Below are 27,662 nucleotides of genomic sequence, written 5' to 3'. Positions count from 1 at the left end.
TGCTGTTTGTTAGCAGGGCAGTCTGCAGGGATTAAGATTACTAGAATGTTATCTCTGCTGATAACAACCCAGTCAGTTCTTCTAAATCAATGGTTACCAACTGGGGTCTATTGTGCTCCCCAAGGGACATTGGGCAATGTCTGGAGACATACTTGGTTGTCACAACTGCAGAGGAAGATGCTACAGACATCTGTGGATAAAGGGCAGGGATGCTGCTGAGCATCCTGCAATTCACACAACCACCCCCATGACAAAGAATTATCTTGCCCCAAATGTCAACAGTGCCCAAGGTGAGAGACCCTGTTCTAAATAATAGAAAACAAGATAAATCCTCAGTCTCCTCCATTCCTTCTGAGACTATAAGTCCTGACTTTAGAAACAGCCCACCAATCCAACATGGGTAAAAGTTAGCAGGATGCTATATGTGGAGAAGGGACCTGGGGTCACAGGTCACAGTCTATGGTCTATGTTTAAAATCAAGCATATGCGGTTCAGTTACCCAGCAGGGAAACTACAAAGCATGAAATCTCCTGTCACTTTGAGGTAGAGCAATTTAACAAGACCATAGCTCTATTCAAGCAAAGGGCCAGTTAGGAACTTAGACTGTAAGCTCTATGAAGCAGTGCCATGTCCACGCTTGCTTATCAGTAGAACCCCACACCTAACATGGCATTTAGCTCACTGTAGATGCTCAAATACCAGGATGAATCCTGCAGATTCAAAAGCTAGTGCAATTCCAAATGTTCTTAAATAGACCCGGAAGTTATCTACTCTCTATTGTGACATGGTTTACTACTTGCCACCATCAAAACATTATTACTAATAACAATGCCAAGGCTCACAGGGTTCTGTGGAAAGGACACAATCCATCTGTTTGTACTGGGGATTGAACCCAGGGCCTCATGCATGCTAGACGAGCACTGAGCTACACCCCAGCCTTTTCTTTTCTTTTCTTTTGAAAACAGTGTCTCCCTAAGTTGCCCAGACTAGCCTGGAACTTGCAATCCTCTTGCTTCAGCCACCCAGGTAGCTGGGATTGCAGGTGTGTGTCACTAGGCCTGGCTAAGAGCACAGGTTTTGAACCACAAACCCTGACCCGAATCCAGACCCACTTACTTGCTATATGACTTGGAACAAGTTTTCACAGTATCCACATCTATAAGTGGGTATAAAATTCTTACTTTCAACAGAATTTTTCCGAAGCAATACTGTGTGATATACTTGAATACCACATGACTGATATAGAATAGATGCTCCCTCAACATTATTTCCTATCATGCTAAAGGACTAGCATTAAAAAACACAAGTTACATGATGCTTATTTTTGCACACAAAAATTTTCAAGAATGACACCCGGGGCTAGATAGGCATGGCATGCCTCTCCTCTAAGCCAAAGGCCCTCACGACTCAGGTTCATCAAGCAGTCACAAGATATGCATTTGAGGTTTCACTACAGCCATTCAGACACAGGCAGTGAATAATGAGCCACAATAACAAAAAGGACACCTATTTGGAAGGGGAACAACTCAGTGTGTCATTAGCACGGGATCACCATGTACTCGCACTGATGAATACAAAGGACCTGAAAAATCAGGATAATTTGGCAGGAACTATATCTCTCTGAAAATAGTAAAAGGAGGACAACTCAAGAGAAAAGGCCTGGGTCAGGAGTAACTGACAACACAGTTTTCTAGAGCGTGCGCTGTCAGTCGGAGGAAATCACCCGTAATCACCCCCGCATGAGGCCCTTCTCTCTGTTGAGACGTGGTGGTCTTGGAAGAAAGGTGCAGGTGTGCTGGTCCCATCGACATCACTCTGCCTTGCAGGTGGAGGGGTTCAAAAGATGTGAAAAAAAGAACACCAGGAAGCAAAACCTTCCATTGACAGAAGCAGGTGTGATACACCAAATAAGGTAGGTGTAACCCCAGAGGCATGAAAGAGGAGCTCTGATTGGATCCTGCTTTCGGGAAGCCCAGGAAAATCAAGCAGATGCGTTGGAAGCATCACTGAAGTGGCACAGCCTGGGGCAGCTGGTAGGCTTAAGAAACCCCCCACCGAAAGGTGGAGAGTAGCCTTGACATAATAGTGACTATAAGCCACAAAAACACAGCCTTGTGTGAGGCTGGGAACAAAACACCAGAGTGATGGGCACCTGGAGACCCACGGGGTGGCCACAACGCATCTTGGGGCTTCTCACTTGCTGGGAGATTCAGTGTCCCTCAACTGGGTTGGATCCCTGGTTCACATGGTGCTGCCCACAGCAGGACACAGGAGGGCACAGATGCTAGTCACGTCCTAGTTTCTCTCGGTAGCCACGCCCAGTTCAGTCATTCATATATCTGTCCAGACCCTTCTTAAATTGCATTTATATATCCTGCCAGGACCACCTCTTGAGATAATGAGTTTCAAAAGATTATTACCTGCTGTGTTAAGCAGTATTTCCTTTCATTGGTTACAACAAGAAAAAGAAGAATTAGGGGAGAAACAGCAGAGAGGCTAATGTTGCTTTCATCAAGGGACAATCTCGTGTTGTGGAAAGCAGAAATGTTCAACAGCCTGGAACCAGAAGGCATTGAAGCAGCAACCATGAACTTAGGAAACTTGATGATTTCAAGTGTTCTGGTTGATGAAAGTCATTCCACATGTTTTTATGAAAAAGAGAACTGGACAAAGGCATGATTTACCTTAGAGTTACCTAGTTAGCAAATGGCTCAAAGAGCATGGAGTTCAACAATGTTCTCAATCACAAATCCCTGCACTGATTGCAAACAGCCAGAGCAAACGAGAAAATCTGCTAGGAGACAATGAAATTCATACCATGCCTCTCGGCAGAGTCGGAAATGCCACAGACCACAAGGAAAAGGCACTACAGAACCTCAGTGGGCGTGAAGTTCCCAGCCCCTGGCTGAGCCCGCACAAGGCATCTAAGCCAGAATTAGTCCCTTCAATCTAAACAACCTAATTGCAATATGGTACCCTGGACTGATTCCCTGCAACAGCAAAGGGACATGATTTGGAAAACTTGTGAAATCTAAATAAAGTCTGAAATTTAGTTAACAGTAATACAAAAATATTAATCTTAGTTTTGACAAATGTCAAACTGTTATGTGAGTGGTTCCCATTAGGGACAACTGAGTGGGGCTGGGACTCTTGTAGTATCCTTTGACTTTTCTATAAAACTAATATTCCAAATTTTTTTTTTTTTTTTTTTTTTTTTTTTTTGCAGTGCTGGGGATTGAACCCAGGGCCTTGTGCTTGCAAGGCAAGCACTCTACCAACTGAGCTATCTCCCCAGCCCCCAAAATTTTTAAAAAATTTAAAGCAAATGTATTTTGAGTCTTCAGAGCCACCACACTAGGAGTTGGCAGCCAATAAAAACCACCGAAGTTTTTAAGATGCAAGATTTAGTGGGGGAGGAGAATTCCCTGATACAAATTAGGGTGGGGGGACATGGGTTAAGGATAAGGAAAACCTAAAGACTAAGTGGATATTTATTAGGATGGAGAAAAATTAAGCAGCTAGCCATGAAAGGCACGGTGAATCCTAGATGTGTGTGAATGTGACTAAGTCTACAGGGGCTCATCACGCAGCTGCCTCACCCCAGATATAACCACAGCCTCTCAGGAACACTGGGCTGGGGCGTGACTCAGGGCTAGAGCGTGTGCTCAGCTCACGCTAAGGCCCTGGGTTTAACTCCCAGCACCAAAAAAAAAAAAATAGATGGGCAGCAAGAACCACATTTGACAATGACATGTCTCCTCCACAGGCTCCGTACAATTTGTAGAAAAACAGTTACACTTGTAAACTCTGCAGGCAGGCTAGAAGGAAGAGACTAGAACACAATCTAGGAATTCTAACACCTTTAGCCCTGAATGGCCACAGATTCTACATCTTCAGATTAAACCAAGAGAGGATTGAAAATACTCCAAAAAACGTGCATCTGCCCTGAACACATACGGACTTTTTTCCTTGTTATTATTCCCTGAGCAATAGAGTATGACAATTATTTACATAGCATTAAATCACATCAGGCATTATAAGTCATCTAGAGATGATTAAAGTATACAGAAGGATGCACATAGGTCATATGCAAATAAAGTTCTGTTTTATATAAATAGACTTGAGCATCCTCAGATTTTGCTATGCCTGAGGGGTGCTAGAGCCAGTCCTTTTCAGATACCAAGGGAAAACTCTAATACCAAAACAACATCAAGGTTTACCAAAACAAAGAATGAAGGTACTCAGATAATTAATCACCATTCGCTGATTTACTTAAGTGGAGACATGTAGTTAGGCATAATCAGCACATTTGTGCATAAAAATTAATTGCTTATTCAAGAAGATAAGAGATTAAAAAGGCAAGACAAAGAAGGATTAAGTACATGAACAGCACCTAAAAATTCTATCAAATCTTTCTAAAAGCATAAAAGGAAGAATGCTGAAAACATATTACCAATTAAAAAGCCACAACTTTGGCTGTTTGGTGTGGGTATTGTCTAAAGATTAGAAAAAATGAAAACAGTGTGGAGACCAAAATGACACGGGTTGGATCTTAAATGTACCCCAAAGGAAAAGAACACATCTCCAAAGCTTGACTGTTAACCTGTGAAACCTTTCTTAGACAGGGCTTGGTTAGGTCATTGGGGGGTACCCTTCACAGGACACTGTGACCCAAGGGACAGACTTCCTCTAACATGTGCTCCTGCTATGATGTACTGTGCCACCACAGGCTCAAAGCAACAGAGCCAAGTGACCATGGACTGGAACCTCTGAAATCATGAGCCAAAACAAACTTTTCCTCCTTTTAGTTTGATTTTCTCAGGTATTTTGTCACAGCAACAGAAGCTGACTATGACCCAGAAGAAAAGGTTTGCCAAAAAAATATTTATGGAAATGCTCCCTAGTGAAATATTTTGGCAGGAGGTTAGGAAAACCATCAAAATAGCCTTCAACTGGACAATTCTGGATCTTAACCACTCTTGTGTCAGAGTCAAATGCACAAGAGGTTATACAAGTTGAATATCCCTCATTGGAAATGCCTGGGATCAGAAGTGTTTTAGATTTCAGATTTTTTCAGATTTTGGAAAATCTGAATGTACATAATGAGATATCTTGGGAATGGAACCCAATTCTAAGCACAAAATTCATTTATATTTCATATGCTCTTTATACACATATACATACGTAGGCTGACAGTAATTGTATGCAATGTCTTTAGTATGCCAGTGTTTGGACAGCAACCCCTCATGAGGTCAGATGTGGAATGTTCCACCTGTGGCATCATGTCTGTGCATAAAAGGTTTCAAATTTTGAAAGCATTTTGAACTTTTGGATTAGGGAAGCTCAACCTGCAGTTACAACATGGCTCCAATTAGAAGCCTGGTTTTGATACCAAAAAACAAGTTCCACCTCCCCTCCTTACCAAAAATAAAACACACTCAAACAGGCCAACTTTCCCCTCAGCTCTAATCCACACTGATCACTGGGTCACTGGGTCATTAAATCACATTCAATCAACATATCTAAGGAATTGTCTTTAAAAAAAATCACCAATTTGTTAAAGAAAAAAAACAAGCTCTTTGGTTTTGTTGTCGATAAATCAGATTTTTGTTAATAATTAATCAATTCCATGTGCACTCGCTGACTACAGTGAGGTGTGAATGAATCCACCATACATATCCATTACAGATTTTACATGCACGTGAACAGAGAAATATCAGAGAGGGAAACAAAGGAACACAGCAGGGAACGGTGCCTCACCGCAGGCCCAGGCACACTGCCTGACCTCAGTGTCCTCTTCCTAATCTGCGAATGAAACAACTAGATCCATGTTTCCTCTGGGAAGAAACGGTCAAGTCAGGAGACAAGCTTCGAGCCCCATCAATCTCCACCTCTGACTTACCGTGAGATACTAAAGACCACAAAAACATGAAGTTTGATAAATGACCCAGTTGTACGCAAATAATGCTAAAGCAGAATTATTACTGACAGCTATGTCAACAGCCCTTTTCTCTTCCTACACGTAACTAAGGCCTTTATTTATGCCATTTACCCCAGCTTCTTTGGACCAGAGTAATTTCAGGTTGCTCATACATATTTCTCAATCCCAACACCCAAATTTAAGGAACGTGCTGTACTTACAGTTTCGAATGTCATTCCAGTCAATTTTAGAGAAGAAAGGATGGCAACAGAGGCCCTCAAACTTCAACCTCTCTTTTTGGCCACACAACAAACTTTGAATGAGATCAAGGAATCCACTGCTAACTTTGGGGTCATCTGGAAACTTCAAAAACCGCTGTTCCAAAAAATACAATAATTAATTTCCTTAGCAACGATTCAATTTCTCACATCCCAAAGAGTATTTCTCATTTACACAAGTTCCTTTCCCTTTTTTTTTTTTTTTTTAAAGAAAGTTTTATGTCCTCTTAACTTTGGACCAAAGGCATGTTCCCAAAATAAGTGGCCTGTTCACATCAATAGGCCCGGCTCCTTTGTAGGGGCTCAGTCTCCTCCACGGCTTGACCTCTGCTCCCCCCTCCATCTCATCCTGCATGCTTTGCGTCTCTCTTTGCTGTCCAACAATGATGAGCTATTTAAAGTTCCCTGCACACCTCACACTGTTCTCCCGGCCTAGAACTCCCTCCCCGCCCACCAGCCCCCAGCTCCCTTTCCTACCCTGGTGCTCCTTCCCACAGGCTCCCTCTGTCCTCTGCTTCTGCCCTGACACAAGGTGTCGCAGGTTCTGAGTGATGATGAGAAAGGGCACTGGGGGCCTCCTGGCTCATCACTGTGAACCCGGCGCCTGGCGGTAGCTGCTGCAGTTCGCTCGTGATTGCATTATTCAATGAGCGAGTGAACTGAAAGGAAGGAAATAACTCAGCCCCAAGAGTCATCTGAGGGGAAACGTCAGCTCAAGAGGAGACTCAAGAAGAACAATGTATGTATATTAAAAATATGTATTAACCATTCCAGGAAGATGAAAATTGAATGAGATACGAGAACCTTAAAAATGAGTTCTCTCTTTTCCTTCTGGTTCAGACTGAAAAATACATATTTATCATATCCTTAAGAATAAGCTTAATATAGTGAAAATTAGTTGTTAGAAAACTGGTGTTCCTTTGCTTGTTTTGGCTTTTTAGTAGTACTGGGGACAGAACCTAGTGCCTCTCCCACGCTAGGCAAGTGCTCTACCCCTGAGCTACCCTCCCAGCCAAGAAAATAGTTTTAATTTTACTTTATATGCATATATTAATATAAAATATAATTCTAATTCATTTCCTTATTCGATTTTACTACCATATTTGATAATACTCAGAAGCAGCACAGCATAAAATCAAAAGCATAGGCTCCAGAGTCTTCAGACTGCCTGTGTTACTTGGGCAAGTTACTTAATCTGTGATTTGGTTTCCTCACCTGTAAATAAAAATAATCATAATAATGATACCTACCTTACAGTGTTGTCTGAAGATGAATTAAGCTAATAAACTATTTCATCAATTCTAAGATTCATATTTATGCACATTTAACAACAGTGAAATCAAGATGTATTTTACGATCAATAAAAATATCAAAGATTAGCCAGGCATGGTGGGACATGCCTATAATCCCAAAGGCTCTGGAGGCTGAGACAGGAGGATTACAAGTTCAAAACCAGTCTCAGTAAAACTCAAGGCACCAAGCAACTCAGTGAGTGAGACTCTGTCTCTAAATAAAATACAAAACAGGACTGGGGATGTGGCTCAGTGGTTGAGTGCCCCTGAGTTCAATCTCCAGTGTCAAAAAAAAAAAAAAAAAACAAAGATTAATTGGCAGCAGTTTTTCTTTCCTAGTGATACAAAAAATAATGACATAGTCTTACAATTACTGGCAGCTGAGATCTATGAACTATAATTAATAAAGTGTTAGGACAGCTTTTGGCACAAAGTGAGTGCCATGCTGGTTTACACATAACATTCCATTCACACAATTTTTAAATGGCATTTTTCAATGTAACTTCGAAATCTAATGACCCTTTACCTGGAAATTCATGATGTTATTGAAGGTTCTGGCTGAGGTTCCCTCTGTGAATGGGGTTCTCCCGTAAACCATTTCATAAGCAATGACTCCCACCGACCACCAGTCACAGTCTAGGCTGCAGATGCCTTTTCCGTCGCCGTTCATTACGGTCAGCACTTCAGGAGCCATGTAATCTGGGGTCCCAATCGGGAGTTTGGCGTTCACCTAGAATCCCATTAATAAGCTGAATTCAGCAAACTTTCAATTATCTTCAAGTAGACTGCCAACAGTCATATCAGACATAAGCAGATCTGCCACTTTTGTCAAGTGGCACACTATCAGGAAGTCCAAATGTTTACTAATTTTCTTTTTCAAAAGCACACGATCCAACCCAAAGGTAAGGGGGGCAAGATGTGTCGATGATGTTCACCCTTTGGTTGTACAAGTGGCAGTTGGGCACACGGCAGCAATGGAGGTATTTCCTGATACAAGTTACTGATATGCTAGAACTTCTTTTACTTAAGAAAACAGCAAAATGATTATAAAGCCTAACGATCAATCGAAGATCAGTTTAACCATCACTAAAAAACTGGCAGCAAACCAGGAATACAATATCGCAAATGCATGTTAGATCTCAAGTTCAAATAAACTGGAAAACGGATTTTGGAATCCACATTCCCACAGTAGCCTGCCCGCAGGGCGTGACATGACTAATACCTTCCACCCAGCGCTGGATGCTAATGAGTTCATTTTCCTCACCTCACTCTTCCTGTGATCCCTCCCCACTGTTTAAAACCCAGGGGTCTCCAATCCAATGGTGCCGCAGCACCTGACCTTGGCAAGGCATTATTAGGACAACGTAGGAGGTGTTTTCATGAAGCTAAACGTATTCCATTTTAAGCACTGTCCTTTTATCCCTGAGAATTTGTCCTTCTGGATGTTTTAGTGTTTAAATGTGCTTTGTTTCTTGAAATGATGCTGATGAAAGAATTAGGTCTTCTTCCCCTCATTCCAGACCCCTCAGTGAGGGGCCCAGTACATGGCAGCCTGTCTGGTCTTCACAATTGTTTTGAAGTTTTAATGAGCCATGAAATGTGAAGTCTGAGGATCACCTGTCTAACCTCCCTCCCCATCAAAACAGGAAGGCCCTGACTCTAGACAAAAACTGTGTTAACCAGTTGTCCTATAATCCCACGTGGCAAACGGGCTTCTCTGGGGTCAGCAGTTGAAGGATGTGAAAGGATGTGAAGCACCCCTGAGGAAGCCCAGAGATTGGGGGTATGGCCACATACCTGTAAAGCTGGACTTCATATCGAGAAAGTAAATTTGCTTTGCTGTGATTTAATTGGGTATTGAGAGAAAAGAGAATATTTAGGAGATACTGAGAGGCCTCCTTTCACCAGTGATGAAGCTGGACAAAGCTTGTCCACTCCTCTGACCAAGATCCTTTCATTACAGGAAACAAGATTTCGTGGAATTCTCCCATCTCCTCTCTTATTCTACACACACAGTATGTGTGTAATACAGGAATAGATAAATCATTCCTAGGATTCTCCCAGTCCCCCTTTCTTATCCCTTTCCTCGGGCCCACACTCTGATGTAGGTTTTTGGGTTAGGGATGTGGCTCAGGGGCAGAGCACTTTGTCTATCATGCCCAGGGCCCCAGGTTCCATTCCCAACACCACACACACACACACAAAAAGGTCAGTGCTGTCGGTTCTTTCCATTCCTGACACTAATCACCCACTGCTTTGGGCAACAGGATTTCTCCTACTAGCACCCACTCAGGAAAGCTGGACAGTCTTATCACCCAAAAAACTGCAAGCAGGCCTGTGTTGAAGGACAGAAGTGTGAGTGAAGGGGCCAATATGTGGTCTAGACAGAACCACAGCAGGACTGAAGCATGAGAAATGAGAGTAGCTAAGGTCAAGGGGAAACCTTGATGCTGGGAAGTCTAAGCCAAGACTTCTGTCCTATGAGCTCAGTACAGGGTTAGGATTGAACTATAAGATCTTGGCAAAAACCACATAAACAACAGGATCTTGGCACTAGCAATAGATATTCTTTAACAAGAGAAGAAAAACTCTAACATCTTGGTTTAGTTAAATAATGATGATGTCACTATACTGTTGATTAAATGCCTAATTACCTTGCAGGACCGGAACTACACAATTATCAAATAAGCACTATTTGCCCTACTGGATTTTATTTTATTTCCACATAGGCTGCTCCAGAATATTGCTTTCCTTGTTTGCAACTGACAGGGTAGAGTCGCTCACTCACATTCAGAGAGTTGAATTTGGCTGGGCCATGTATTAGGGTGGCCCGGCCAAAAAGCATAAACTGTCAATGCCTTATTTTCAAACTGATGATTAGACGGAGAGTCAAATAACTCCCCAATTCTTACCCCATCATAGATATGTGACTAAATATATTCATGTCCAACAATTTTCTAAATTTCATTACTAATTTAGAAAGCAACAACAGGAAAAATACCAACTGGTTTGTTCTCTATACAATTTCACATAGTGTTTACTTGCCATTAAAAAGACCAAGTTTCCGTTAGTCACTGACCTCCAAGCACCTTAAACCTGGTTAACATGTTCATAAACTCACATATCCTGATGAGGATTTTGCAGTATGCTTTCACTCTCCTCTGGTGGCAATTCAGACAGCTAAGTGGGGTGAGATGTTAAAAAAGTGAACATGCATCTAGAGTCCCACCTGCCTGCAGTACACTATTCCACAAGGCTCCAATAAATTTGGTTATTTTTTACTATATTGGCAGCAAAAATAAACCAGCTCAGCGGGAGACAGTAATAAAATGACAGGGGACAAAAGAGTCTGCCATATTTGGGAAAATAGGAAAAGAAAGAAAAGGTAGGAGGGAAAAAGAAAAGGATTAACTTAGCAGACTCTTATACCAAAAGCAAATGAGGAAGTAAGAAAAACATCCCAATCCCTTTTCATAAAATGCTCACACAAAAAACTGTTTAAACCTAAGTCTCCCCATCTAGATGCCCAGGGCATAAACACACACCTGCAGAAGCAGGGGGAAACAGAATTCTCACTATGTTGTTCCTCTTATGCAAAAGAAAATTACATCTTTTCCCTCCTGCGAAAATCTAAACAGGGATAGCACCTATGGGCTTCCAACTGCTAAAAGGGGCTCCTTATCACTTAACAATGCTACAATGTGCTTAACTTAGAATCTCCTTACAACTCCTTTCAAGAAAGCAGAATAGCAGGTTGATACTGGGAGAGGTTTGCCGTTCTGTCAGATTCTCCTAAGGTGAAGTGGGTGACCCAAGACACACAGCAGGTCTGTGGTCACTAGGCCTCTGTTCCTACTGGCTAACATAAAATACTCCAATGTAAAACACAAAATGCTTCTGAATAAGAAACAAGATAAAAACAACAGATGGTAGAAAAATTCAATGTTATCTAAGATTCACAAATATCTAAAATACAAAGATAAAGTTTGGGAGAGGCAGGGAAAAGAACTGATTGACTTTTGGGTAAAACAGTAATTTCAATAAATGTGGATATATTTTTATAGTATATTTTGAATACAGAAAATATGTCTAACCTACTTTAGGCCTATAAAACATTCTCTTCAAAGGAAACACATACTTAACCTTCCAACGTTAATCAAAAATATTTTTTTTTAAAATTTACTAATTCTATATCCACACTTGACATGATCTGGATTGCAAATTACTGCACTTCTATAATAAAATGGCATTTCCATTTAAAACAATGCTAAAAATTCCTTGTTTCTCATATTCTGATCCAAAAAGCACAGGTAGAAAAGAGGTACAATATTCTCAAGTGTGTCTACCCAGTGCTGTAACTCCTTGACCAAGATAATCAGAGAGTGAGCCTCGAGCTGCAAATAAACCTGAGAGCCTCCAGGAGGCTCGGGCCTGCAGTGAAGGCTGCTATAATTAGAGGAACTGGAAAAGGACGTTGGCAGCACCGCAAGATACAAACCTGAAGAGGAACTTGTCTCGCCACCAAGCACTCTGAAAAGAGTTCCTCTAGACGTGGAGGTGGACTCTTACTCTTAATTCCTATTTACGAAGCAATGACTGTGGATTTTAATCCAGTTTCCTGAGTAGGTTTTCTATGGCAAGCACACTCGCCAGCTCTAATTAACGAGCTTCCTGAGGCGTCTCAATCTACTGTAGACACTCTCAACTCAGGGTGGTTTGCTTCCCCTCCCCCCAGGGACATCCGACAAAGCCTGGAGACATTTGTGGTTGTCCTAATTGCCAGGGTGGGTACTATTGGGACCTACTGGGTAGAGGAATACAGCTAACTATCCTAAAACACACAGGACAGCTCCCCACAATAAAGAATTATCCAGACCAAAAAGGCAACAGAGTTGAGGTTATACTGTCAAGACTATGTACTATAATGCAATTTATTCTCAAAAGCACCAGTTTCTGGGTTTTGGATTTTTGAGATAGGGTCTTTCTGAGTTGCCAAGGTTGACCTTGAACTTGCGATCTTCCTGCTTCAACCTCCTGAGCAGCTGGGGTTACAAGCATGTGACATCAAGCCTAGCTCTAATGCACGAGTTTATTAATGCCACTCACGTAATGTCAAAGTTTTTTAATCTTAAAAGGCAGTTTTGTGTTATTTACTTTTTTTTCTTGTGTCTTATTCCATTAAATTTGACTAAGTTTTTGTGCCTGTTTCTGAGTTATAACCTAATTTTTCTTGCAAGGGACTGGGGCTTAAACCCAGGGCCTCACCAATGCCACCTATATGCTCTATCACTGAGCTACATTCCAGCCCCTCTACATCATTTTTAAAGCATAAAATGCTTTGAGTTTATAATCTGATTCTTGCTGTGATGATTAAGTGAACAGATTATAAGAACGTAACCTGAAAAAAATAATAATGCTGAGGTTGAGAAATCCTGACTCTGGACAGCATTTGAAGGCTGTTTTTCAAGGGCCCAAATATTAAGTAAATTATCTTCAGCAGGTCTCGGGTCTTCAGAACACACAGGCAGATGCTGAAGTACAACGAGTTAATCCAACTCTCAACCTCTACCTAGTATCAACCTAGTAACACCTGCCTTTCCTCCAAGGAATTTTCGGGCAATTTTACATATTTTCACTTATATAAAGGACTTAACTCAGACCTGGGGGCATTTCGAAGAGCAGCTTCTCTAACCTCTTAATTTGTGCATTTTAACTAGAAACAGTATTTTCTAGAGAAAAGAATAAAGGCCAAGTTCCTAAGGATTTGTCTAGGTCACCAAGTAGCTCAGTTGTGAAATTAATCTTAAAACCTAAGTCGATTTTCTCTTAGACCATTCTTTTTGCAAGCTGACCTCAAAATTCACATTTTAGTAAGAACCAACTTTCTTAGAGGATTTTTTAACTCTATTTTCTTCTAACTTTGTCATCTTTTTCCTGAAGCATTCTTACTCTTGATCTCAATAGCTCCACTCCTGCCCTCCTAATTAGCATGTGGAATGCAGTTTAATTTACCAAAGGTCCAAGACTTAAAAATGACATTTTGAGCACTGGTTCTTGACACTTAAGGATATTTAATTCAAATGCTCTCGTTTTGTTGCATAGGAAATGGAGGATTTGAGAAAAAGAAGGTTACATTTCATCAAACTATTTTTGAGTAAAAAAGACCTATAACAGAAGACAGTTTCTGAGAGGCAAGAAAAATGAAGGCAAAAACAAAATAAACATTTTCCTTTCTTTTTAACCAAAGTATAAGAACATTCCCAAAAATGTTTCCGAAGGTATTAACAGGTATTATACCTAAAAGGGTGCTATGGTCTGGGAATAATTCCATGTTCCCATTCCCACCCCAGCCCTCAAGGAGTCATACGCTGGCAGATGAAGGCTCCAAAATGTTGCTCATCACTGGATCCCATTATTTCCCAAATTTATGAAGACCAAGGAATGCTTTCTGGTATAACCTCTATTATGCTATTTTATTCCATTATTACCATTTTATTTGAATTCATTTTAGCAGCTGATCCAAAATCCACCAACTTGATGTGTCCTGTTCTGTCAATAAGAACGTTCTCTGGCTTGATGTCCCTGTAAGAAAATCAGGACTCTGAATTAGCACTGTGCTTGACAAGCAGCAAGCATTTGCTAACTCAGGATCTCAATTCAAGCAAATATCTTAGTATAGGGCAAAAACCAAGGTCAAAAGACGCTAAAGAATTTAATCAAGGTCATGAGACTAGCCAGTGGAAAAGCTGAGTCTTTCATCCAGCTTTTATGATTACTGGTCTTTCATTATATTCCCACAACATCCTCAGACATAGAAACAGTAGATGAGTGAAGACAAGAAGAAACACATATCGACTGAGGATTTTGTGGAGCACCTTTGTGAACTACTAACAGACGCAGTTAAAAGTGTGCTATGGTTTGGATCTTCAGTGAACCCCGAAGGACCAAGTGTTAAAGACAGTCCCAGGTGTGGTGCTCTTGGAAAGTGGCAGAATCTTTAGGAGGTGGATCCTTGTTCAGGTTTAGATATGAGGTGTCTCCCAAAAGCTCATGTGTGAGGCAATGCAAGAATGCTCAGAGGTGAAATGATTGGGTTATAAGAGCCTTAACCTAATCAGTATGTTAATCCACTTGAATGGATTAACTGGGTGGTAACTGCAGGTAGGTAGGGTGTAGCTGGAGGCAATGTGGATCACTGGGAGTGTGCCTCTGGTGTTTATATTTTGTCCCTGGTAAACAGAGGTCTCTCTGTGCTTCCTGGTGCCATGTTCTAAGCTACCTTCCTCTGCCACACTCCACCATGATGTTCTGCCTTACTTCAGGCCCAGAGCAATGGAGTTGCCCACCTACAGACTGAAGCCTCTGAAACTATGACCATCAAAATAAACTTTTCCTTCTCTAAAAAGGAAAAGTTCTTGTCAGGTCTTCTGGTCACAGTAGTGAAAGAAGCTGACTAAAACAATCCTAGCGGGAGGTCTTCAGATCATTGGGGGCTTGCCCTCCAAGAGGACTGTCAGACCCTGGTCTCCTCCTCTCTCTGTTTTTGCTTCCTGCTGGTGAGTAGGTGGTTTTGCTCCATCATGCGCTTTTGCCGTGGTGTACGGCCTCACCACAAGCCCAGAGTGACAGAGAAAATACGTCATGGGCTGAAACCTCCCAAACTGTGAGGCCCTCACAAGCTGATCATCTCGAGTGCCTGGCACAGTGGAAAGGGAAAGCTGACAGACACAAAGTACACCTCTGTGACCTTCCATTTCCCCGTGGTGCCCTGGGTCCTTCTGCAAATCAAATTTCATCCATCTACCACACAACCCAAAGAGCCCAAGCAAGGGCTCCTGATCTTCTCAGCTATACCTATTAACTAGTAACAGAAGGTACTAGTAAACTCGAGAATATTACAACTCTAGATCTATTTCACTGTTGGATGCATGAGCTGAAATGTTTGCCATTTCTTTCAACCAGTCACAGGTAAGATTGTCTAAAAACTGGATGCAGCATTATTTTGATCCTGAAATCATTCATCCGCTCATTTCCAAGCAGTAACCCTTCCAGGATACAGATAAATTCTCAGGATGCGATTAAGGAATCTCACTTACCGGTGTACATATCCCATCTGATGAACACTGTGAACAGCCAAAATCAGTTCAGCTAGGTAAAACTGAATCATATTTTCATCTAACTGGTCCTCATATCTATTCAAAAGTGACAGCAAATCCCCTCCAGGCTGATATTCCATGACCTGTATACAATACCAAAGTTATTAATTTTTCACACACCCCAAAAAGAGGGAATGCCTCAATTAGATCTTCGAATACCACCTGACATGTTATAATTACAGTGTCTCCACAAAGCAAAGAAGATGTGTGAGACACAGTGTAAGACATAGGATGGGGTCCCTGCCCTGCAGAAATTACATCCATTACCCAAGAGAACTGGTATAATGGAAGACTAGTCCCAGGCACCATGCACAATGTTTGCAAGGCAAAGCCTGAAAAGTTGAATTAATTCCACCCACTCCCCATCCACCCACCCAAGTTAATACCCCATTCCCTAGGATTCGTGCACACTGTAGATGGATATTCCTGGAGGGCAACAAACTCTCTTGCCTCCTTTTTGCATTTGCCTCAGCACCCAGCAGAACATAGCAGGCGTGCAACAAATGTGACACTATCTTTTCCTTTTACAGACAGTGTAGAATGCAACTGATGGTCTCTATTAAAAATTTAACTATGAGGGCTGGGGAGATAGCTCAGTCAATAGAGTGCTTGCCTTGTAAGCACAAGGCTCTGGGTTTGATCCCCAGCACCAAAAAAAAAAAAAAAAAAAAAAAATTTAAGTGTGAATATATCCCCCTTTGACCTAGTAATTCCACTTTTTTAAAAACTATTTTTAGTTGTAGACGGACATGATACCTTTATTCATTTTTTTTGAATGTGGTGCTGAGGATTGAACCCAATGCCTCACACATACGAGGCAAGAACTCCACCACCAAGCCACAATCCCAGCCCCATAATTCCACTTTTTATAATTTATTTTATAGATACTTATGATAGTTTGCAGATAGGTAGATAAATAAGTAGACTCATTGCAGCACTGTGTGTAACAGGGGAAAAAAAGAAAGAAACCTGGAAATCTTCCAAATATCTATCCATAAGAGAACAGCTACATTATGATATATGGAAACGACGGGATATGATACAGATATTAAGAACAAATGGATTCCATCTATTCATACTACCATGGAAAGCTGCCATGATAATATAAAGTGATATCCTGTGTGGGATAAATATAACCTCTTTTTTATGAGAAAAAAATATCAGATTTATTGGTAGATATAGGAAAAATCTGGAATAAGAATATAAAGCCTCAGGTAAATGTTTGATCAGTTAAAAACAATTTTTTTTTTTCTTTTATCCCAAGGAACTGAAACCCTTCCTCCTTCTGAGGGCGACCAGCTGTGGCATTCCTGAAGCCTGAAGCCACACACGGCCTTAGGGCCAGTCAATCAGGTGGCTTCAGACGCCACCTGGTAACTTCACCTTGCTGCCTTTCAGTTTTGTTCCCTGTTTAATTCAGATAAGACCAATCCCCTTGCAATATTACACTCAGATTAAACAAGACAAGGTCCTTGGAGGTCCTGCGCAGTGGCTGGCACCAGCATGGCGTCAGCTACCGTTCAATCCCTGTTCTTCCCCTCCCTGAACTGCCTGGTCCTTCCCTGGCTGCAGAGAAGACGGGACCCATTTTGACCACTGCTGCAACCAGGTTAACCCTCACGGAGTTCTCCTGTCCTTTGCTCTGATTCGAATTTTATTGACCATTCTACAGATGTCTTTTAAGTTATATTCAATCTTTCCCAAAAGAAGGTAAGAAGATTCAAATAGACTTCTTTTGAAAAACACTAAATATACCAAACACTGTATTCTGGAAACCAATTTGAGGATGTGAATTCTCACTATTATCCCCCCAGACTCTTGCATGCCTTTAGTTAAGAATTAGAAGAAAGTTCTAGAAAGTCTAACATGGAATATTTGCACAGATCCCTAAATGCCCCAGGCAGATTAAGTAAAGTCTCCAGAAAGTCTGCCCAGCACCAGATCTCCCTGGGGAAGCCAGGGACTTACACGTCCTCCGGAGGGCTCCTTGTAACCTGGCAATCTACCGCATTCACACAGCTTCTTACATTCAGCAGACACTCAGTCAGGCTCTGGACACTTACAGTAGAAGAGTACGATTCCATTAACACTGTGATTACCTAAAACAATTCATCTGTGAACTAACAAGGCTGGCACTTCAGGGGCAGAACCTAACACACATACTGTGCTTCCCCAGATTCACAGCAGATGTAAGATGTGGGGCCCAGCCCTAGAACCCACAGAAGCCACCTGGTTCCCTCTAGCTCACCCACTCATACCAACCTGGTTCTCCACAGGCCCTAGGTATGTGGGTGAATGCTAATTTTTACGTCTGTTTTAAATACGAGTTGCCATTAAAAAGGTCTTAAACATAAAAAAAATTCACAGATAATAACAGAAGTACTCAGACTTTCAGAACTCAAATGACTTAAAATAAGAACAATGCATATTTATGATGACATGCTGCAGTTGTACATTTCCTATGGTTCCATTAAAGATGCAAAAAAACAGAACCACTTTTAAGTTTAAGGCTCAGAAAGTCAATTATATAGCAGCCGCTGGCAACTTCCAAGAGCTCTCAAACTGATCACTACTTGGTACTTAGTGTCTACTCCCAAAGATTTGATTTGTTACGACCAGCAGAATAGTTCAGAAAATAAGAAGCATCTCTTTAAAAGGGAAAGAGGCATGTATTCTTTGCTCCTATTCAGAAGACTCCCTACCAAACTACATTAATCTCTTCTATGGGTCAAACAACTTTCCATCTCTTCAAAAGTCCTGGATTAATGAGAAAACAACCAACAAAACTCAGCATCCTCCACTATGTGGGGCCGAAATAGACATTCTAAAAGATGAATATTTAAATAGACAGGGTCCTCATCAGATAAACTTGACCCCTCCAACACATTCCAGATTACAATATTAAAAATTCAACTGTGCACCGTTAGAGTAACGTCATTTACTGGGTAAATTTGGCTATCCCAAGATGTTATTCATATTCCAAAACTACAGTATGGGGCATAATTGCTCATTCTAAATACATGGAGTTCATAGCAAGACAGTTGTACAAATCCAAAGCTTAATCAATCTTGTGTCTATTGGGCTTAAAACTATAACAAAGAACCAGACGTGGAGACTTTCAGAAACACTATGGCACCAAATCAAAAGGCTCCAAAAGCATCACTGAAAGTCACAAACTCAGAGTCTTGAAGTCTTCATATCAGACAACTAACTGTGAACTGAAGACCGTGTCAGCATAGTGCTATGAACTAATTAAGTCAAAATTATCATCCGGGTTGTGCCAGAGTCTCCATAAATGTGGTTTTGTCCAAAAATGTGACTCTTTCCTGAACTTTTATGACTCAGAGATGCCCAGTGAGGTGCTGATCTCCCTCAAAAAATGTGGATTCTAATTCATGAAGACTGTAAGTTCTCTAAAACACAGTTTCCCAGGCCTGCCTGCCCATCAGAATCACCAGAGAAGCACTTTTTAAAAATAAGACAAATTGCCGGATGCAGTGGTACACACCTGTAAACCCAGTAACTTGGGCGGGCAGCTGAGGTGGGATAATCAAGTTCAAAGACAGGCTGGACAAATTAGTAAGACCCTGTCTCAAAATAAAAAGGGCTGAGGATGACATTCAGTGATAAAGCACCCCTGCATTCAATCTAGTACTGGAAAAAAAAAAAAAAAAGATATATTCATCTAAATAAATATCTGTGTGCCTACTATTTGCTACTTACTGTTCTAGATATCAGGAATACAGCAGTGAATAAGACAAAAATCCCTGCCTTCATGACAGGCATCCTAATGGAAAAGAATTTTGGATAATATTCATCATCATCAATGTGCAAAAAGAGTTAAGTACATCTCCCTCCCATCCCAGCCATTGAGGGAGTTGTTAAAAACATGGATTCCAGAGACTGACTGGCTCCAGACTTTCACGGATCAAGTCCACGGGTGGAGTCTAGGAACCTGCATATTTAAGGAGCTCCTAGGGTGATTTCGCTGTAGCTTAGTCCAGCACTACAGTGGTACCCGCTGCTGAAGAGGCTGTGGAACCAGTGTGGCTTCTTACTCAAACTGGATTAAAAGGTTCTACAGCAGAGGAGAGATGCCCTTGAACGGACGTTGGCTTTAATATAGCCATCACGTCTGCTGTGCGTACTTTTTCAGTGACTACCTGAATATCAAGACAAGATCACTGACAACAAAGGGCTGGAAAATAACCAGTCCATCAGCACTGAAGCAATGAGCTTCCATCCTTGCAAGGACTGGAGATGTCTCCTGCACACAATGAGCAGCTGTAGGTCACCTGAATGGTGATCACCAAGGACAGTAATCAAAAGCAGGCAGACAGAAAGGGGGAAGAGCCCTCCAGTGAAACAGCCCTAAACAACGTGGCAACCCTGCTGACGGCTGAGAAAGCACAGCAGCTGACAGATGAGCCTGGCTTGGAGCTATAATGGACTTGCTCTTTTAAAGCAAAGACTTTCAGGCCAACAGAGACAGACCCTTCTGATGGCAGCAGCTGCAGATGCTAATTAAAGGGCAAATCTTACATGTGTTCGGTTTGGAAGGAGCGGATGCTTCTCTGTTGGTGTTTCCATCTATAACCCAAGTACTGAAATGGCAATTTCCAACCACTGCATTGAATTTAAAGTGAGGGACAAATGCAAGCCCACATGCATGCCTGTGTGCAGAGGCATGCTTGCATGCACATGTATGCATGTGGGGGGAATGAATATTTAATAGTTCTTTAGTACTGCTATGGTTGAATGTGTCTTCCAAAGGTTCATATGTTGGAAACTTAACCCTAAACTCCTATCTATATCTGTATCTATAGCTACATCTATATAGCTGTATCTATATCTATATCTATTGATGGAACTTTATTTTTTTATTTATATGTAGTGCTGAAAATCAAACCCAGTACATCACGCATGCTAGGCAAGCACTCTACCACTGAGACACAACCCCAGCCCTACACTCCTATCTTGATTGTATTTTGAGGTGAGACCTTTGGGGAGTAATTAGGGTCTGATAAAGTTATGAGGGTGCAGCGCCTGTGACGGCAATAGTGGCATTATGAGAAGAGGAAGAGAAACCCAGGTTCACATGCTTGCTCTCTCTTGCCATGTGATGCACTCCCCCATGTGATAATGCAGCAAGAAGGCCCTGCCTAGAGGCCAAGCAGGTACCAGAGTCATCTTCTTGGACTTCTCATCCTCCAGAACCATTAGCCAGGTAAGTCTGTATTCTTTATCATTTTCCCAGTCTCAGATATTTTGCTATAGCACCAGAAAACAGACTAAGACAAGGACTCTAATACAATTCGCATAGGCATCATGAGAGATGCTGCTCTAGGGTGGCTAAGAGGTGTCCTAGCAGTGTCACCTTGAAATGTTTATACATTTGGCATGACTGAAAGTGACATGAAAAAAAATGTGATGATACCAATGGCTTCGATGTCCACTCTTTCAAAGGTCCTGATCTTTGGCATGTGGGAGGAAGGAAGGCATTCTTTAAGCAGAGTGGCCACTGGCAGAGACCCTATATTATTCTTCATGAAGGGCTAGGAGACCCAGAAAAAAAGAAAGAAGGCCTTTTATCTCGGAAAATATGAATCCCAGTCTGATTGAGCCATCTATTTAAAAAGCCCTTATTAAGCATTGAATCATCCAGAATCTTGGCAAGAGAGAGATGGTACACTCAAACCAGGTAATTGAGGACATTAATTAAGGAAGGGGTTATTTACAAAAGAACAGATTAGTTTAAAAGGAAACAAAATGGGATGACAGGACACCCCAGGGCTAGCACCAGCAAGGAAATATGTGTCATTCCTGGACCTGGAAGACAAGGAAAGGGATCTCAGATTTGTACGCTACTGCTGGTAGACACAAGTTAGAAGCAATAATCAGAAACTAACCAGAGCTACAGCCGTATGATGATAATGATTCTCAGTGAGGTCCCTGGACAGCAGCAGTGTCACCTGGAAACTTAATGGAAATGCAGATCCAAGGGTCCCACCCAAGCTATTGAACCAGACACACAGGCCCGGAACAAACAGGTACAACGTGATTAAACTGTGGCTCCTAAAATGGCGAGACTCTCAACGTGCTCACTTGAGATGCACCTGAAAACACCAGAACACAAAACAACTACTTCAAAGGCACAGAAAACTCAAAGACACCCCATCCCCAAGGCAATAACACACTCAGCAACTGAATCGGGATCAAGAAAAGGAATTAATATCTCATTCGACAATGAGAAAATTGAAGCTGAAAAGGCCAATGACTCTGGAGAGACCAAACAAGGAAAAGCAATAAAATGGAACAATATTCTAAGGAACAGCCTCTCTCTGATGGGCAGCTGGCTTCTAAACCCTGGCTTCTAAAGTGGCAACACATGAGCACACGCCTGGTGAGTTTTGAGACATGCTGAAAAATCAGCTCATCTTAGCCAAGAGATCAAAACAGCACGTCTCGTTGTCAAAACTATCATAAGCTGCCCATTTCAGTAAACAATGGAGTTGCATCCATTAATTCTCTTATGGCTCCCAATGATAAAAATAACACAGGCTGGTGATATTCACTAAGGCCCTGGGGTCAGTACCTAGAAATAGCCCACTTCCAAATTATTCCAGATTGCACTGGTATGGTTTCAAAGTGAGAGAGGAAATATAAAAAACTAATCCCAGCAGCACATCTCAGTCATGTGGCAATTAGCAGTTGTTTTAGATGAAGTGGCTCAATGCAATGAGTCAGAATATGGAAGGCAGAGTTAGAGGCCTGACTTCAAATCCCAGCTCTACCTCTGCGGCAGACTTAATTGTCCCCACCAAATCCATCCTTCCCTTCTTCCATAATAATAAAAATCTACCTGGTTATAGGCCATGCAGCTAGATAGTACATGCCCAAGTAGATGGGCAGTCATGTGACTAAGTTCTGGAAAGCAGAATGTGGGAGGAAATGATGGACTCAACTTCCACATCATTCTGTGTGAAAGCATCTTGCCTGCTCTGAATTCCGGCTGTTCTCTTCAACAGCCAGCTGGAACAAAAACATGGAATGGCCCAAATTCAACCACGTAAAAGAGGACAACATGCTAAGGAATGGAGGAGTCACAAGGTGGAAGACACCTGGGTCCCTGAATTATCAAATACAAAGCTGCTCCATTAGCCTGGACTGGATGTTGGAGTCTCTTGTTACAGCAGCTGAACTTGTACCATAACTACTACCTCTCTATGTCCAACTGGCGACAAACATTTGGAATGAACAGAGAGAAGACAAAGGAAGGTCACAGGAGAGAAACTAAGTTCATGGATCAATTATAGGCTGAGAGCCAAAGCAACCTGAAGAGCCCCTAAATATGAAAAATATCAATGCAAAAAAAAAAACCTCACAAAGGAATTTAGATACAACGATACTGAAAGTGGCGGATTGTAAAACAACGTTCTCTTTGTTAAAATCAACTCCTTCATCAGAGGACACTGAGGAAGGCATCTGTTACACAGAACCAAACAGATTTCTCCATGAACCAGATCAGCAAAGCACTGTTTCCATGTGCAGCCTGCCAAAATACCAGACTAGCCTGTTATATAGAACCAGAAAATACAGTGGAGTTTGCTACCATTTCCTATGCACCAGAAAACGGCAAGCCTCATTCATTGGTATGTCACTGCAAATGGAAAATTTTTTATGCCTCAAAATTCAAAAGAACCCAAGTTCAATTTCCCTGCACTGCATTCCAATTTTTGAAAATCTCATTGGGTCCATCTTGAATTATGTACTTTAGAGAACAAAACTCCCACAGCTAACATAATATGATTTCTATAACACAATAAGTAAATTTGTATGTAAATCAGATTTCTATGAAATTAATCATGCATTCATCCAATAAATATTTCTTAGGCACCTATTTGGTAAAGCTCTACTGGGAGCAAGAGAGACATAATTGCTCCCCTCATGGAGAAAGTAGCGCAGTGGAAGAGGCAAGTGTCACTCATACTGGGAAGTACAGGGTGCTACCAGCATAGAGCAGTGGGCATTCATCCTAGAAGCAGAGGGTCCAAGAAGGTTTCTAGAAGTAATATCTGATCCAACCCAGAAAGAGAAACAGGAGTTGGGCAGGTAAACAGAGAACGAGTGAACAGCATGCAGAGGGGTCAGAGGCAAGGTCAAAGAACCAAAGGAAGTTCAGGATGAATGCAAAAGAAAGGAGAGAAATGGTACTGACGAGGCATGTGAGCCACGCGGGAGAATCTGGACTTCCTCCAGATGACGGTGGGGAGTCTTGAAGAATTTTAACAGTGAGATGACTTGGCTGCAGTATGTGGGAGACCTGGGGGCCTGGGGGAGACAGATGGCAGGGAGAACACTCAGAAGGTTATGGCAGTAATACAGGCAAAAGAAAACAGAGGGGTCTCACTCAGCAGAGGTAGGACTGGAGAGCAGAAACGGCCAAGATGCACAGTAAGTAGAATTCCATTGGTTTTTCATTGATCTAAAATGTATCTTCAATTAAACTACATTAGCATTACAAATTGGTGCTCAACTGTCAATGGAGCTTACCACAATATGTAAGTTTCCCCAACTTCCAAAGATTTAGTGATCTGTAAGTGGTCAATAGGCATAATGGAGTTGAGTTCCTTACAGTGCCAGTGCAGATCTAGAATCCCCTTATCTTGCGGCAGAATGTATTTTGAGACTCAGAATGTTTCAGATTTTGGAAAGCTAAAGTGACACGTACACTTTATATTACATAACACCTCAATAAGGGGCTGGGACAGCACCTCATGATCAAATCCGTTCATAATTTTATGGAAAAAATGTGTGAATAGTCACACTAATGGGAATGAACAGACCACGAACAGCCTGAAGAGTTCAGGTCAGGCTTCGCTGCAAACTGGATTCAAGTCAGTTCTGTTGCCAAACAAGTAACTAAAAGAACTTGAGGTGAACTCAGAGCTCTGGCTATTTCAGAATTACAGATAAAGGATGGTGGAACCACGAACATACCGTGATTCCCATGCTAAGTTTGAATTTCTATATAAAAATCATACCTCTAGAAAGCATTTTACTCCAAAATGCCAAATCACTTGAGAAGAAAATGCAGGCAGGGAGATGAGTGCAAGGTCCCATCAGTGACACTCAGTGAGCTGCTGAAGAAGGCGTGAGAATGCTCTTGGATCCAAGGATCAAGGGACTGAGGCAGCCAGCACTCTAGAAAAAGGCAATTTTCAAGATCTTTCCCATCTTGCAAGATGGCAAATGGAAAATCTGAAAAGGAACTGAAGACGCCAATGGCAGTGGTAAGATCAGGAGGGACGAGCCACAGCCAAAGCGAGCAAACAGGAAAACACTCCGCGGGGAGCCTGCCTAGCAGAGGAGCCAGCCGCCGTCCCCGTTCTGAGAGGTATTACAGGAGTGCTTTCCCAGGCAGACGTTCCCAGCAGCTAAATCCACAACTAGGAACTAAAAAGAAAGGGACGGTTCTTTCCACTATGACAAAGCCAGGCAGGGGTAATAAGAATGATGACACCAAAGCAGGAAAATTTTAAGATGCTCAACACACCCTCTGAAGGTGTGTTCTGAAAACCACTGTGCCATGAAAAAGCACTACAGCCAGCAGGCAAGAAAACCGCAGCCCAGTGTCACCCCAGGACACCTCTGATCATCACTGGCCACCAGGAAGGCAAGCAGGTGCCCCTCAAGCCACTGAGCAGTGGCTTGCCACATGTGACTAGACTCCTAAATCTTCAACCGAGTTCCTTTACATAGGAACTCAAAATTGGTCATCACCTTTACCCAAACCGACCTTCATAGCATGAAAATCCCAAACAATGCTTAATAGTAAGCAGCAGCAGCTTCATGAGATGAAACATCAAGGTGAGCTCTTCAATCCAAAGGAAGAGAAAAATGAGTTTACAGAACAGTGCAGGGCAGATGGGAAAACTGTGGACCCTAAATTTTTGCCAAAAAAACTCACTCCTTCCTGACCCCAGAGCTGCAAATGCTCTATGTTGCCTTGAAAATGAAGCTTATCCTCACAAGCTGGTGTTCTAAACTTCTTACAGAGCTCCAATTAAAATCCGACATGGGGGCTGGGGTTGTGGCTCAGTGATGGAGCACTTGCCTGGCGTGTGTGAGGCACTGGGTTCGATTCTAAGCACCACATATAAATAAATGAATAAAATAAAAGGTCTGTCAACATCTTTATAAAAAATTGTTTAAAAAAATTTGACATGAACAAAAACAACAAACAGAAGCACTGCTGTATGCAGAGAACCTTTCTGAGGGCTAATGAAGAAGCCCATCCATCCACCCAAACAGGACAGGCCCCATCAAACACAGAGAGCACAAGGCAAATGTCGCCTGGCAGCAAGTATCCTGGAACAGAGGTGACCCCAGAAATACACCAAGGTCATCAGAGAAGGCGAGGGCTCCATACTCCAGGTCCCAAGCAAGGAAAGCGTCCAAGGAGATGGTCAAGGGAAGGAAGTTCCCGGCTGTGAACACGGCAGGGGCGTGCTGCTGGTGGTGAAGGGGCACATGATCAGTGCCTGCCAGGTTCCCAACCTCTCATGTGACAAAACATTCGCTCAGAAGGCCGGATGAGGCTGGGGGACTTCTCCACAGGCACTGGGTTTTCAACAATGTGAAACTGTTGATTGCAAATCACAAAGTGCCCAGCAAGAGTCCAAGACAGATGACTGTTCATCTCTCTTACTTTTTCTGATATATGAGCCCTATAAAAGTTTATCTCCAGTCAAGGTAACATGATAAATTTTGTTTTGTTTTTGGTACTGAGGATTGAACACGGAGGTGTTTTTCCACTGAGATATACATCCCCAGTACTTCTTTTTCTTTTTTTTAACTTATTTCTTTTTTTTAATTCTCAGACAGGGTCTCACTAAGTTGCTGAGGCTGGCCTCAAATTTGCAATCCTCCTGCCTCAGCTTCACAAGTCACTGGGATTATAGGCAGGTGCCACCGCAGCCAGTTTAGTCGTTTTAAAGGCTGAATCAGGAATAAAAATTGTTTCTAGGATACACTTCTTAAATTTATGAATGTCATCCCCCAAGAACCTAAACAAGGCCCTAAATCAGACTGAGCATTCTATAAGTCATGCTCCCTGCGTATCAGGGAAAACGATGCCACCACCCTGAAGAAAGAAGCAGGGACTGGGGGTGCCACTCAAGGTAGTCCCTGGGTTCAACCCCAGCACCAAAAAGAAAGAAGAGTACAACGCATACCTGTATGTACTGACACACAAGGATATCTGGATTAAAGTGTTAAAAGGCAAGAAAAAAAAAGTGAGCTGAAGAGCCAAATGGAGAGTGACATATCATTTTTATATGAGCAGATTCAATTCCCCCACATCCAGGCCATAGTTAAGGGTCAAAAAGAACAACATCGACACGTGTCTCCCTAGAGAGGGGGATTTGCAAAAAAAATAGAGGCCTATCCTTCCTACTTCATACCTGTCTCATCATGTAGGTTCTCTCTTCTTTTTAACTGACACATAATAATTTTACATAGTCATGAGGTACAGTGTGATATTTCAAAACATGTATACAATGTGCGATGATCAAACCAGGGTAATTAGCATACCCATCACCCCAAACATTTATCATGATTATGTTGGGAACATTCAAAATCTTCTCTTTTGGCTATTTTGAAATGTAGAATAAATTGTTACCTTTGATGCTATTGGACACCAAAACCTAAGCCTCCTATCGAACTGCATTTTTTTTCCTACCTTTTTTTTTTTTTTTTTTTTGCGGTGCTGGGGATTGAACCCAGGGCCTTGTGCTTGCAAGCGAACTGTATTTTTGTACATGTTTACCAGCCCTCCTCTATCCTTCCCCTCCCCACCCTTCCCAAGCCCTGGCAACCACCATCCTACTCTCCACTTCCAGGAGATCAACTCTTCTAGCTTCCACGTGCGTAAGAACAGGCTGCATTTTCTTCTAACAACCATGCATTATTTTAACTTTTGAAAATTAAAGCAAGATTCTATTAAAAGCAAGAT

The 27,662-nt window shown here is 41.9% G+C and overlaps 1 protein-coding gene across 10 annotated transcripts in view; it reads right to left on the bottom strand.

Moving 5' to 3' along the window:
• Positions 1–27,662, bottom strand: part of CIT (citron rho-interacting serine/threonine kinase) — a 156,460-nt gene that overhangs the window by 108,092 nt on the left and 20,706 nt on the right. For all 10 annotated transcript variants that reach the window (XM_079151227.1, XM_079151230.1, XM_079151232.1 and 7 more), the window contains exons 6-9: positions 15,587–15,729; positions 13,979–14,072; positions 8,017–8,220; positions 6,142–6,295 (exon numbers count right to left, since the gene is read on the bottom strand). In XM_079151227.1, the coding sequence (XP_079007353.1) occupies positions 6,142–6,295; positions 8,017–8,220; positions 13,979–14,072; positions 15,587–15,729 (595 nt within the window). The remainder of the gene's footprint in view (positions 1–6,141; positions 6,296–8,016; positions 8,221–13,978; positions 14,073–15,586; positions 15,730–27,662) is intronic.

Source organism: Sciurus vulgaris, assembly GCF_902686455.1.
Source record: "Sciurus vulgaris genome assembly, chromosome: 8".
In the NCBI taxonomy this organism is placed as follows: domain Eukaryota; kingdom Metazoa; phylum Chordata; class Mammalia; order Rodentia; family Sciuridae; genus Sciurus; species Sciurus vulgaris.
The sequence above is the reverse complement of the archived record's forward strand: the minus strand, read 5'-3'. Positions and strand labels throughout refer to the sequence as shown.